This window comes from Callionymus lyra, chromosome 16, assembly GCF_982586985.1.
Source record: "Callionymus lyra chromosome 16, fCalLyr1.hap1.1, whole genome shotgun sequence".
NCBI classification, from domain to species: Eukaryota; Metazoa; Chordata; class Actinopteri; order Syngnathiformes; family Callionymidae; genus Callionymus; species Callionymus lyra.
Window position 1 is genome coordinate 10,763,246 of NC_141833.1, and position 12,145 is coordinate 10,775,390.

The 12,145-nt window shown below is 40.2% G+C and overlaps 1 protein-coding gene across 1 annotated transcript; it reads left to right on the forward strand.

Annotated features, from left to right (window-relative positions):
* Nucleotides 1–5,030: 5,030 nt before the first annotated feature.
* Nucleotides 5,031–8,194, forward strand: LOC148063628 (semaphorin-4E-like). The gene is made up of 13 exons (XM_087810322.1): nucleotides 5,031–5,143; nucleotides 5,216–5,278; nucleotides 5,350–5,448; nucleotides 5,598–5,691; nucleotides 5,760–5,837; nucleotides 5,897–6,045; nucleotides 6,138–6,316; nucleotides 6,393–6,522; nucleotides 6,603–6,828; nucleotides 6,970–7,085; nucleotides 7,160–7,317; nucleotides 7,428–7,480; nucleotides 7,566–8,194. The coding sequence occupies exons 1-13, from the start codon at nucleotides 5,048–5,050 to the stop codon at nucleotides 8,060–8,062; spliced, it is 1,938 nt and encodes a 645-aa protein (XP_087666448.1). The 5' UTR covers nucleotides 5,031–5,047; the 3' UTR covers nucleotides 8,063–8,194.
* Nucleotides 8,195–12,145: the final 3,951 nt, after the last annotated feature.

Here is a 12,145-nt window from a genome sequence, read left to right on the forward strand (position 1 = left end):
TTTTCCAGTAGCCAGCAATTTTTCATAAACAATAAAAAAAATAATACATAAAAAATATAAAATATGAATGGGGTGAGGATCTTGACCTATTTTGCGACTGGTTGATCCTTGCCAGGTCAGAGGTAGAAAGTCACGCTCACACACAGAAGATGTTGAGCCATATTGCTAACCTGGGTTCATGGTGAACCTCAAGAGCACTCTGACTCCAGTCCAGCAGTTAGTTTACCAACAACAGAACCCAGAAAACCTTGACCATAAGCGTCAGCATGTCAGTGTGTCCTGCCACACAAATGTATTTATCATTATTACCAAACATGACTATTTTAATGACCAAAGTGTGTATGATGTAACTCTTAGATTCAAAATGATTATACTCTATACGTAACAGGGCCACGCAACAGGGAAGCAAGGAAGTTACTCTCCAGGTGACACGAGACATGAACGAACTTGAAAGAACCATCTGCCCCGGAAGAGACGACCCCCTGGACAGGAAACTTTCCCTTAAATATAGCGATGCTCTATAGTACTGGACCGTCTTTCCCGGAGCTATTGATCTGTAGAGCTGCCGGCAAAGAGCGTGGCCGATCGATCGTAAAAGTTTGTATCTTTGTTTGACCTGAAGCGGCGAATAAACGACCGGTACACTCTGCATTGACCTTTTTTCTCCATAGAGGAAAGTATTAAGACCCGGACGTGACGTTGTGTTGGAGCGAAGGAAACGGACTCCAGTTTTATCCGTTTTATAATCATCTCACCTGCTGTTTTTGTTGGTCGATGCTATTCCAGAGAGGAATTGACCCCTTCCACCTCCGATGGTTAGTCCAGCACATCTCATCCCAACTAGAAAAGAACATAGAATTGCATTTTAGATTATTTCAATGATGGGATGTGCTCTAGGTTTTTGTGTTCACTATGCTTACAAATATTACTTACTCGCTTACTTCACATTTGAAATCATTTGGCAGGAACCACAGAGAGAAAGGTTTCATGTCAAGCAGGTCTGGAGTTCTGGGCAGTTCTTGGAGGTAACTTCCATGCAAAAACTAAACAAAAACATACTAGTGCTCCCTTTTGAATATAATAAATAAATAAATACAAGAAAGTATACTTGATCATGCACTCAGAGATAAGCTCTCCATGTTTCCTGCATCCATTGTTTTATGGTGTTTCCAATCTGGTTTACCTTTTTATGCTGGAATTTAAAATACTTTTCATTATTATTTTATATATATTCTTTCATTTAAAGAGAACTACAACGGATCGAATCCCTCATCCAAAAGGGTTAAAATAAAATAAACTTATATATTTAAATACGATAAATATGTTATCTATATTAATATGCAGAAGTGATGAATGAAAACAATATCTTGAATATCAATAAAATAAATCGCCTACCATGACCTACCAATATAGCAAACTTTTTATTGGAATATAAATATATTTTCGTCCTTTCAAAATATCAAACAAAATACGTTTGTGAGTTGCATTATAATTTAAAAAGCTATTCAGTGTTTTAGCGAACTAGCTCTCGTGCACAACGCACAACAGAAAGTTACATTACACGCAATGAAAACATTATTTTATAGAGTTGACTTAAAGCAATAATTATATCCGCTCTGCAGGAGCGCGAGCACAAAATGCTATAGCTCTTTGTCAACAAGTGTGACGTCAACATCCGGAGGTTTGAAGGAAGTTTCGTATGTAGTGTGGCAGTTTGAAAACTTTTTAGCTGACGCTGAAACTACAAAACTGAACTCGGTCTTTATACAAGTACACATCTACAATTCTTTTCCATGGCGCTTTTAAACAAACAAGCACAATATCTCATTCTATTCCAGATTAAATGCACATTTTTCAAGTTAAATAAACAAGGATAATTTTTTAGGAACATCATTACTTTGTCAATGTGTGTTTTACTAAACTCCCGTTTATTAGCGTGTGTGACGTCACCTCTGCAGGATCGCGATTACTGTTGACAAATGTTACGTAGATCGCTCATGATCGCAGCTAAATAAAAAGAAAACATACGTCCATAAACGCAATCTCAATGAAAGGTTCTATTTTCATACGAAAGCTCACCGGATAATAAAGAGGATCAAGCGAAATAGCACATCCAGACTTTATTTTACTCATTCATAAAAAAATGTCAACATTGTGGAGTTGTAACACCTAACAATATACAATATATTAACTTTTACAGGACCTTTTAGGCATGTATTACTCCACGAGAGCCTCTTGACTTCCGCGATGCGTGAATAATCCAACCTTAAAAAAATACAAATGAAGCACTTTTTAACGATTTATGGTCACCGTGTACCACCTGAAAGTGGTTCAAGGTCGGTTAGAACAAGTGAAGGTATCGCACTGTTGACATTAATCATTTCAAGTGCGCTTCATAGTTTTAGAATTACGGTAGCCAAATAACAACACCAACACGTCACGTCACGTTACCATGACAACAAAGAGTTTGGCGACGCATCAAATATTACCCGGGTCGTTTGAATCTGACGTTGGGGAGTGCTCTGTATATTACTGGGTGACTCAGGTAGGCTAAAACCGACGTTTTTGTCCCCCCTATACCGTCACCCTAGTGACGCCCGGGGGCATTGCATGGCGTCGGACGATATGACGCCTCGGATGTCAGGACGTGTTGGATAAACCCAGGCGGTTGACATGCGTTTCAGTGTTCTTATTGGCTCCTATTGTGGTGGCAGGAGTTTGTGACCACAAGCTTCATGGGATGAGCAGGTGTCTTTATTGAAGAGATGAGCAGTCTCAAGTAACAGATCAATCTTTTATTAAGCAATGCAATAGAAACATCATCAATATCTAGGATTCAAGACATTTTATAGATCTTGCAAGGAGGGCACTTCTTACCAGAAGTTACATGATTTCTCGGTAATCACCCAAATTCCCACCAGATTGAGTACATTAAAGCACTTCTAAACACATTGATTTTATGACTAGTATGACCAAATTCAGATTCACTACCCAGGCATCCCACCTGTCATGGATTAAACAACTACAGTATATAAGTTACATAAACAAAATTATATATACTCTAGATCTAGAGGAATAGACACAAATAAATATGTTCCTTTTTGAAAATGGCTTTGACAAAAAATCTGCAACCAAGTTAATTTCTTCTCTTTCATTCACTGTGGGTTGTAAATCAACACAAGTTCCCTGTATTAGCTAGCACACTCTCTGATTAACGAATCAAAGAAGTGGAATACTATGACTTCACCGTATGCCTGCTGGAAGGCCCTGGCGTCGTCAACAACTTCATTAGGTAATGCGTGAGTCTAATCGACAACTATGTTTTATTTCAGTCCCGAACTAACAACAAATGATGGCTGAGCTCTGATTGGATAAATACTGTTATATAAATATTCATGTTTGGAAGTAGTGTGACCAGGGGGAAACTTATGAAAGAAGGCGACCATTTGGAATTATTTATTAAGTAAATATTCATGGGAAAAATAAGTATGCACTTATATATCTTATATTTAATTTTTGTTAAAATAAGTCTATCATTTGGTTCTTTCTTAGGCCAGCAGAGAAGGTGTTGCAGGTCCATCACTGGCTGTACATATTTACTTCAAAACAAAGCCAACTAAGAGTTCACCTGATGATGGAAACCATCAATTTTTGCTAATTGAGAAACTTTATGAAACAAGATATATTAAAATTAAAAAAACAACATTGTTGTTATCGTTGTTGTGATTGAATGTATACATATATTGAACCATAGCCGTGAAATTCTTCTGTTTGTATTCTAAGTGAATACTTCAAAATTGATCAAGCAGAAAAACAGATCACTTAACAAAAACATCTACATTCATACAGAGAAGAAAAATCTTACTTAAATGTTTTGCTGTTATCACGTGTATTAGGTGTTTGTTGAAGGGTTCACTAAAATGTTTTTTGGCTCCACGGTTGTGGGTTTTCAGGCCCCCAATTTATACTATTGGTAAAGAGAGAAAACAAATTATTAAAAAAACGAAGATCCTCATAGAAGAGTACATATTAATAATACATGCTATACACTTGTTGATTATAAGTGTTAATATATATTTAAGTCGCCCTAAAAAATATTAATATGTCAACATTGCTAACTTTAGTATAATTTCTGCTTCATGAATTCCACTTAGCTTCTTGCTAAGTTAAATTATCACATAGGAACAAAGTCATTTTCACTACATAACACAGTCACTATTGTGAGACTTTATTTGTCATACTTAAAAGAATCAGCCTTTAATGCCTTTCATTTCTACACAGTTAGATTATAACTATAGCTACATCCGGCATTATCTGGTACACAACCTTAAAGAAACCTGACAATTCTGAGAAGCAAGAATGAATCTACTGCTGTACTTTCTGCCCCTGCTGTCGGCCCTGGCCTCAGTACTGGACCCTGTCCCTCGCAGATCTGTGCCTTATTACAGTAAGTAACACTTAAGACTTTGTTCTTGGTACAATAGTCCATGAGTTCATTCATCATTAATGATACATTAGTCCAGTAGTTTATTCATCATTAATGATACATTAGTCCAGTAGTTTATTCATCATTAATGATACATTAGTCCAGTAGTTTATTCATCATTAATGATACATTAGTCCAGTAGTTTATTCATCATTAATGATACGTTAGTCCAGTAGTTTCTTCTATGTTAGTCTTTGTATTCTATGTTAGTCCTTGTATCCTTTGTCTTTGTTATTTTCTTTGATCTATGTTCTTTATCTTTAGACTTAAGATTGTATGAACTTGTTCTTTCTCTTAATTTCTCTTTGTTCCTGTTCTTATTTTATTTTGATTTATTTTAATGAAAAATTGCTATATTTTCTGTGGCTAATTGGAAAAAAACAATTTCCCGAAGGAGACCTGTTGAAGACCTTTGTTGAAGGATCAATAAAGTTCTACCTACCTACCCAGTTTATTCTTCATTAATGATACATTATTCCAGTAGTTTATTCATCATTTATCTTCTACCAAGGTGACAATAATAACACGTTTCAAGAGAAGGGAGTGTTGGACTACTCCACCATGCTGCTGAGGGAGGACCTGGGCCTGCTGATGGTGGGTGCCAGTGGAATGGTGTACGCCCTCGACCTCAATGACATCACAAAGAAAAATGACTCAGTAAGAAAACTACTATACTTTGTTCATTCTGCCTCTGTGCTCTTTAACATTTCACGTGATGTAATCTTTCAGGTGAAATGGGACGTGACACCAAAACAGGCTTTGATGTGTGAAAATAAAGCAATTGATGCAGCTGTAAGTTAAGATGTGTGTTTTCATATGTGTAATCCAGAACTTAATCTTTGGGTGATTTTATGAACCAACAGACTGAATGCAGGAACCAAATCAAAACCCTGCTGAAAAAACAGGACGGCCGGATGTTAGTGTGTGGAACCAATGCTTTAAAACCACAGAGTGATTACATGGTGAGAACTGTATGTTTATATAATGATGTGTTCATGAAAGATGTTTTTGCAAAACAACAAAACATTTTCATCATCATTTATCAAATAGTCATTTTATGTGAACATTTTTGAGGACTCATATTAGATTACCTTTATTGATGTGTTTGCAGTCATACATGGATGGAAACTTGACTCTCGAGGGAAATAATGAAGTATCAGTTTGTCCACTTGATCCTTCTGAGAGCTCTGCCTCCCTCATGATCGGTCAGATTTATAATGTTAAAGTATGTGATGAATCTTTTTCTGCACTAAAACATTTTTTTTATTTAAAGGAGACGATGTGTACTCAGCTGTTGGAGAGGTTTTCTCAAAAGGATCTGCAATCAAAACATCCCAGACAAGCTTCTTTGGTAAATGAGATCAAACATCAGTGTTTCAGATCTTCATCACATTCATCTATCCATGACAGATCCGACATTTGTTTCAATGGAGATGATGCCTGAGAGTGAAAACAGTGACACTGGAGATGATGACAAGATCTACTTGTTCTTCAGTGAGAAAGCTGTGGAGTATGACTATAAAACTATGCATGTTAGCCGAGTAGCTCGAGTCTGCAAGGTGAAAACAAAAAAAATTGGATGTCTTTATTAATAGATCTTTATGTTGTTTCTTCCTTGTGTTTACATTAAAGTAATGTTGGTGTTTTTTAGGGAGACCATGGAGGTCGTTTTGATCTTCTGAACAAGTGGACATCATTTGTTAAAGCCAGACTAGAATGTCCAGTTCCAGGTTGCAAAGGAACTTCCATGATCCAGGACACATTCCGCTGGTGTGACCCCCAACAAGACTGGAAGTCATGTTTGTTCTTTGCTGTCTTCACATCACAGACGTGTGTATCTTTCATCCAAGTTTTAATACTGTTGCTTCTCAAAGTTTATCCATCGTTACACATTCTTTCTATGCAGTTGCTCAGCAGTGTGTGTCTACAGTGTGACAGACATCAGCAGAGTGTTTTCAGAAGGAACATTCATGATAAGGTATTCTGATGGATGGATGCCCAACAAAGATCCATTACCAGTTCCTCGACCTGGCTCAGTAGGTTTGCTATGTTAAAATTTGTTTGAAATATATTCCATACATCTTATGAAATCCTGCTTCTGCTCATCTTCTTGCAGTGCATAGATAATGCAGCACGGAAGGCTGGAATCAATGATAGTAGAAGACCCCATATATTCATAGTTGAAGGTAGAGTTGATCTTCCCATAATAATTAAGGAGGCCATTGAGCCACTGGGAGGAAAAGCGTTGATGTTGAAAGGAGGAGGAGAATTCAGAAACATCATCATTGACCAGGTTCAGACCACAGATGGAGACAAACATCATGTGATGTTCATCGGCACAAGTGTGTATTTGTCATTGTCTCTTGATTAGAAAAAAATAATGTGCAAATATAAAACAAATAATGAAAATCTGTTCAAATATGGTAATAAGTATTTAATTAATGTCAAACATAAAAACAACTGTTTGTTTTCTGACATGAAAGATAAAGGAACCATCCTGAAAGCTGTGAACTATGGTGGTGAGATTTTCATCATAGAGGAAGTTCAAGTCTTTAAGACCTCAGAGCCCATCAAGATTCTCAAGTTCTCCAATGTCACGGTAATTTTATGACAAAGTGTTGAGCATCATGTTGAATTGAATCCCTGACATGAGTCTTTTTTTCTGATGTGCAGCGTCAGATCTACGCAGGCTCAGACTCTGGAGTAGTACAGGTGTCCCTATCCTCCTGTGGAAGATCTTTGTCTTGCATGGACTGTGTTCTTGCCAGAGACCCTTACTGTGGCTGGGACCACGCTGTTGGCAAATGTTCAGCTCTTTCTGATTCACAGGGGTGAGTATCTGTTCTAAAATATGAGGTGCAGTGTTCAGGGTGGATCACAGTACACATCATGGTTATTTTGAGATAAAAACATATTAAAACATAATTATATTTTTCTTCAGAGAACTGCTCCAGAGTGTGAAAGAAGGCAATGCTTCTCTGTGTCCAAAGACTGGTGAGTGAATCACACCCCTGACAAAAGTCGCCTCCAACATAGTGAATATAAGAACAGCTAAAATGTTGACCTGTGTCTTTCATAGAACCTCAAACTGAGAATAAATCTCTTACTGCTCCTGGAAATTTAAAGCTTCTATGCTCTCTGGAATCAAAGCTGGCAACGATGAGGTGGGAGAAAGATAACTCCCCACTGATCTCTTCACCTCATCGTCTGGAGCAACAAGATGGACTGCTCATCCTGAAGGTCTCAAAGTCTGACACTGGTCACTACCGCTGTCTGTCTGTGATGAGCTCCAAAGATGCTGAATACAAAACCACAGTTGCCCAGTACAATGTCACCATTGAAGAAAAGACAGAAGAGACCCAACCTCAACAATACGATTACGCTCTCCTGTCTCTGCAGATTGGGTTGCTGCTGGCGGTTTGTTCTGTCTGTGGACTCCTGTTTTGGAACTTTTACAATGGCCACATTGCTTTAGCCCACGTAGGCTCTTGGCTGAGGGATCAAGTTTGCACCAACAGCAAGGAGCAAGTGATTAACAACCAAGAAAATGGAGATAACGTTTCTACTCATGTGTAAAGATCCTGAGCAGACCTCGACCATGCATTGTCGGTTTTAGGCACGGGTGAACCTGGTAGTGTGTGGGGTGACATTTAGATTAATAACATTAATCTGTCAAACTGAGCCTGAGAAACCTGGGAGTTGTTTGATAAAGACATGTCTCTTATTCAACACTGCAGAAAACTGATCAGAAACTGTTTCCTTCAACTGAGAAAAATCTCTAAACTTAGTAAAATGTTGTCGGAACATGATCTGGATCTTGTAATCCAGGCGTTTGTTCCTTCTCGTCTGGACTATTGTAACAGTTTGTTTTCATGTCTTACAAGAAGGAGCTGTCTCGCCTGCAGTTAATACAAAACTCTGCAGCGAGAATTCTAACCCGCTCAAGTAGAAGAACTCACATTTCTCCGATCCTTAAAACTCTCCACTGGCTTCCAGTTTCTTTTAGGATCAACTTTAAAATTCTGGTTCTTACTTTCAGAGCTATTGATGGTCAGGCTCCTCCTCACATCACTGATCTGATCCAGCCTTACACCCCAGCTCAGGCTCTGAAGTCTGTGGATCAGAATCTACTTATGGTTCCTCGCACACGGTTCAGGACCAGAGGAGAGAAATCTTTTCAGGCTGTTGCTCCTAAGCTTTGGAACAATCTTCCTCTCTCTTTGCGCTTGATGGAGTCTACTGACTCCTTTAAGAAACATCTTAAGATGTTTCTATTTGTTCAGGCTTTTCCTTGATTTTCTGGAACTCCTGTTGTGTTATCAGTTTTATCTTGACCTTTAAAATATATACTTTATTGAATGTTGTTTTGATTGTTTAAGCGCTTTGTGACCCTGGTCTAGAAAAGCGCTATACAAATAAGAATTACGTACTTACTTACTTACTTGCTATTATTCAAGGTCTAAGTGTATGTGGTGGAGCTGGTTGAAGGTTGGTTGGTGTTGTCAAAGGGTGACTTTGCTGGTCAGTAATTTAATGTAGCACCAGCAAGAGAGACACAGGCTCAGTTAGAGTTCTTAAACAACTATTTTCAAAAAATAAATAATTACATTAAACTCTACACTTGTATAGAGTATCACATTTAAAAAAGCAAAAATACTATTAACACCGTCGATCTTATGGCTGCAACAAAAAAAAAAAACATTTTGATGTTTTATTTCTTCTACTGATATGATTATACCTTTGTAGATATTTAAGTGACTAAGATTGTTTTAATTACCATTTCAATACATTTATGGTGTTTGATGTGATGTTATTTTGATTTGATGTGTATAAAGATCCAATAAAATGTAAAACAAAAAAAAACATGACAGAATTTGTATTAATTTATTAAAACATAATTTTTGAATGTGTACAGGATACTACTCCACTTTAACAGAATTGAAGAATAACATATTTCGAAAAATGTATTTGTTGTTCAATATAATATGTGATTTATTATGTGAAATTATGTCAGATAATAAAAATAAAAATATGCAGAACGACAGTTTGTCAGTGTTGTTCTCTATGTTAATATACAAAAGGAAGTTGCATTAATGTTGTTCAGGGTGACGGTATAGAGGGGGACAAAAACGTTGGTTTTAGCCGTCCTGAGTCACCCAATAATATACAGAGAACTCCCCAACGTCGGATTCAGACGGCCCGGGTAACATTTGACGTGTCGCCCAACTCTTCGTTGCCACGGTAACGTGACGTGACGTGTCGGTGTTGTCATTTGGCTACTGTAAATCTAAAACTATGAAGCACACTTGAAATGTTTAATGTCGACAGTGTGATTCTACCCCCGATTAAGCTTACCGACCTCGAACCAATTTGAGGTGGCACACGCGTCCAAAAATCGGTAAAAAATGCAGCTGCTGGCACTGCGTTTCTCTGCGGTGCGGCCGGAGGAGCGACCCATCATCCCCCGGGATATTATGAAGAGGAGACAGGGATGCCGCGCCGGAGTTAAACGCCGGGAGCTGAGGAGAGCTTATCGACCGGCGCTCCCGTCCGTCGTCATGGGCAACGTGAGATCTCTTCCAAACAAGATGGACGAACTCGCGGCGGCGACCAGGTTCGACCCGCAATATCGACGGTGCAGCATGCTGATGCTTACGGAGACGTGGCTGAACCAGAACCACACGGACGCGATTGCTGCGCTGGATGGATTCTGTTTATTGCGCGCGGACCGGACGGAGATGAGCGGGAAGAGAAAGGGCGGAGGACTGGCGGTGTTCGTTAATGAGAAGTGGTGCCTTCCCAGGCACGTCACTCTAAAGGATCAACACTGCTCTCCTGACATTTAACTTTTGGCGCTGAGTCTGAGACCCTTCTACTTGCCACGGGAGTTTTCACATGTTGTCGCGGTGCTTGTGTACATCCCACCGTCGGCGAGCGCGGAGGCAGCATGTGACGTCATCACTGGAGTGGTGAACGGGTTACAGACTCAGAGCCCTCATGCCCTCTTTATCATCTCCGGTGATTTTAATCACGCATCTCTTTCTTCCTGTCTGCCCAAATTCAAGCAGTACGTCACTTGTGCCACCAGGGACAATAACACACTCGACCTTTTTTATGCGAACACTAAAGACGCTTATTTATCATCCCCCCTTCCTCCTTTGGGACGAGCTGACCACTGTCTGGTCCATCTCCTACCTGTTTAAAAGCCACTTGTGAGCAGGCAACCAGCAGTGACTCGCTCGGTCAAGAAGTGGTCTGATGAAGCTGAGGAAGCTCTGAAGGTCTGCTTTGAGACCACGGACTGGAGCATTTTCAGTGAGTCCCACAAGGAGGATAATGACAGTCTAACTACATGTGTCACGGACTACATCCACTTCTGTGTGGAGAGCATTGTACCAACCAAAACTGTACGATGCTTCTCCAACAACAAACCCTGGATTAATCCTGATATAAAGGCTCTCTTAAAGGAGAAGATGAGAGTCTTTAGGTCAGGAAACAAAGAGGATCTAATGGCAGTCCAGAAGGAGCTGAGAAGAAAGATCAGGGAGGGAAAGGAGAGGTACAGGAGGAAAATGGAAGAGAGTCTGGCCAATAACAGACTCACCAAGATGGCGCCGCACGAGCAGCAGCTGGTTACAACAGCTCCCTCTTTCTTCTTACTTTTTATTACACTTTTTCCATTTTTTTGGCGTCTTTTTAATTTTTTCTTTAGAGTGGTCGGATCTTGTTGCCGTTGTGCACAAAACGAGACCACTTTTACAACTTTTGCATACGGTTTTCTGCTATTTTCGTCACTTTTGGGAACTCCGTCGGCAGACACGCTCAGCGGGTCTATTGTTTACACAAGGGATCAGCTGTTGGGGTTGCGCAACACCGCTCTCTCTCTCAGCGCGGAATGGACGATTCCCGTGGAAATCAAGAGAAAAAGACGCGGATGCAGAGCAGGTCGGATGAAACAAGAGAAGAAACGTAGGTTCCGTCCCTTTATTCCATCGATCATCATGGGAAATGTACGTTCGATCGTGAATAAAACGGACGAGCTTGCTGCACTGACCCGGCATCAGAGAGATTTCCGGGAGAGCAGCCTTCTATGTTTCACGGAGACCTGGCTGACGGAGAAGATCCCAGACTCTGTTGTTTCCCTGGAGGGGTTCAAGATGGTTTGTGCGGACCGGGACATGGATGGAAAGAGGAGAGGAGGAGGAGTGGCGGTGTTTATTAATGAGAGATGGAGCGATCCCGCGCATGTCTCCATTAAAGAACAAGTGTGCACTAAGGACATAGAGTTTGTTGCGGTGGGCATCCGCCCGTATTACATCCCGAGGGAGTTCTCACATGTGATTGTGTTCACTGTTTACATTCCTCCCTCTGCGGACGCAGCCGCAGCGAGCGAGAGGCTGAGCGCCTCAGTGTCGGACCTGCAGCTCAAACACCCGAACTCTCTCCTGCTCATAAACGGGGATTTCAACCATGCCTCACTCTCCTCCATTCTTCCCACCTTCACACAATACGTGAAGTGCCACACCCGGGAGGACAAGACTCTGGACCTTTTGTATGCAAATGTAAAAGGTGCCTACACCTCCACCGCCCTGCCCCCCCTCGGCCGCTCTGATCACAACCTGATACGTCTGCGACCTGAATACACTCCCATGGTGAGGA

Excerpts from the sequence above, each read along its gene's own strand:
- LOC148063628 (XM_087810322.1), top strand. The coding sequence starts at position 5,048 with ATGCTGCTGAGGGAGGACCTGGGCCTGCTGATGGTGGGTGCCAGTGGA. Across the intron at positions 5,449-5,597 it reads AACCACAGAGTGATTACATG|TCATACATGGATGGAAACTT; the intron begins GTGAGAACTGTA and ends ATGTGTTTGCAG. Across the intron at positions 6,829-6,969 it reads TGTGATGTTCATCGGCACAA|ATAAAGGAACCATCCTGAAA; the intron begins GTGTGTATTTGT and ends CTGACATGAAAG.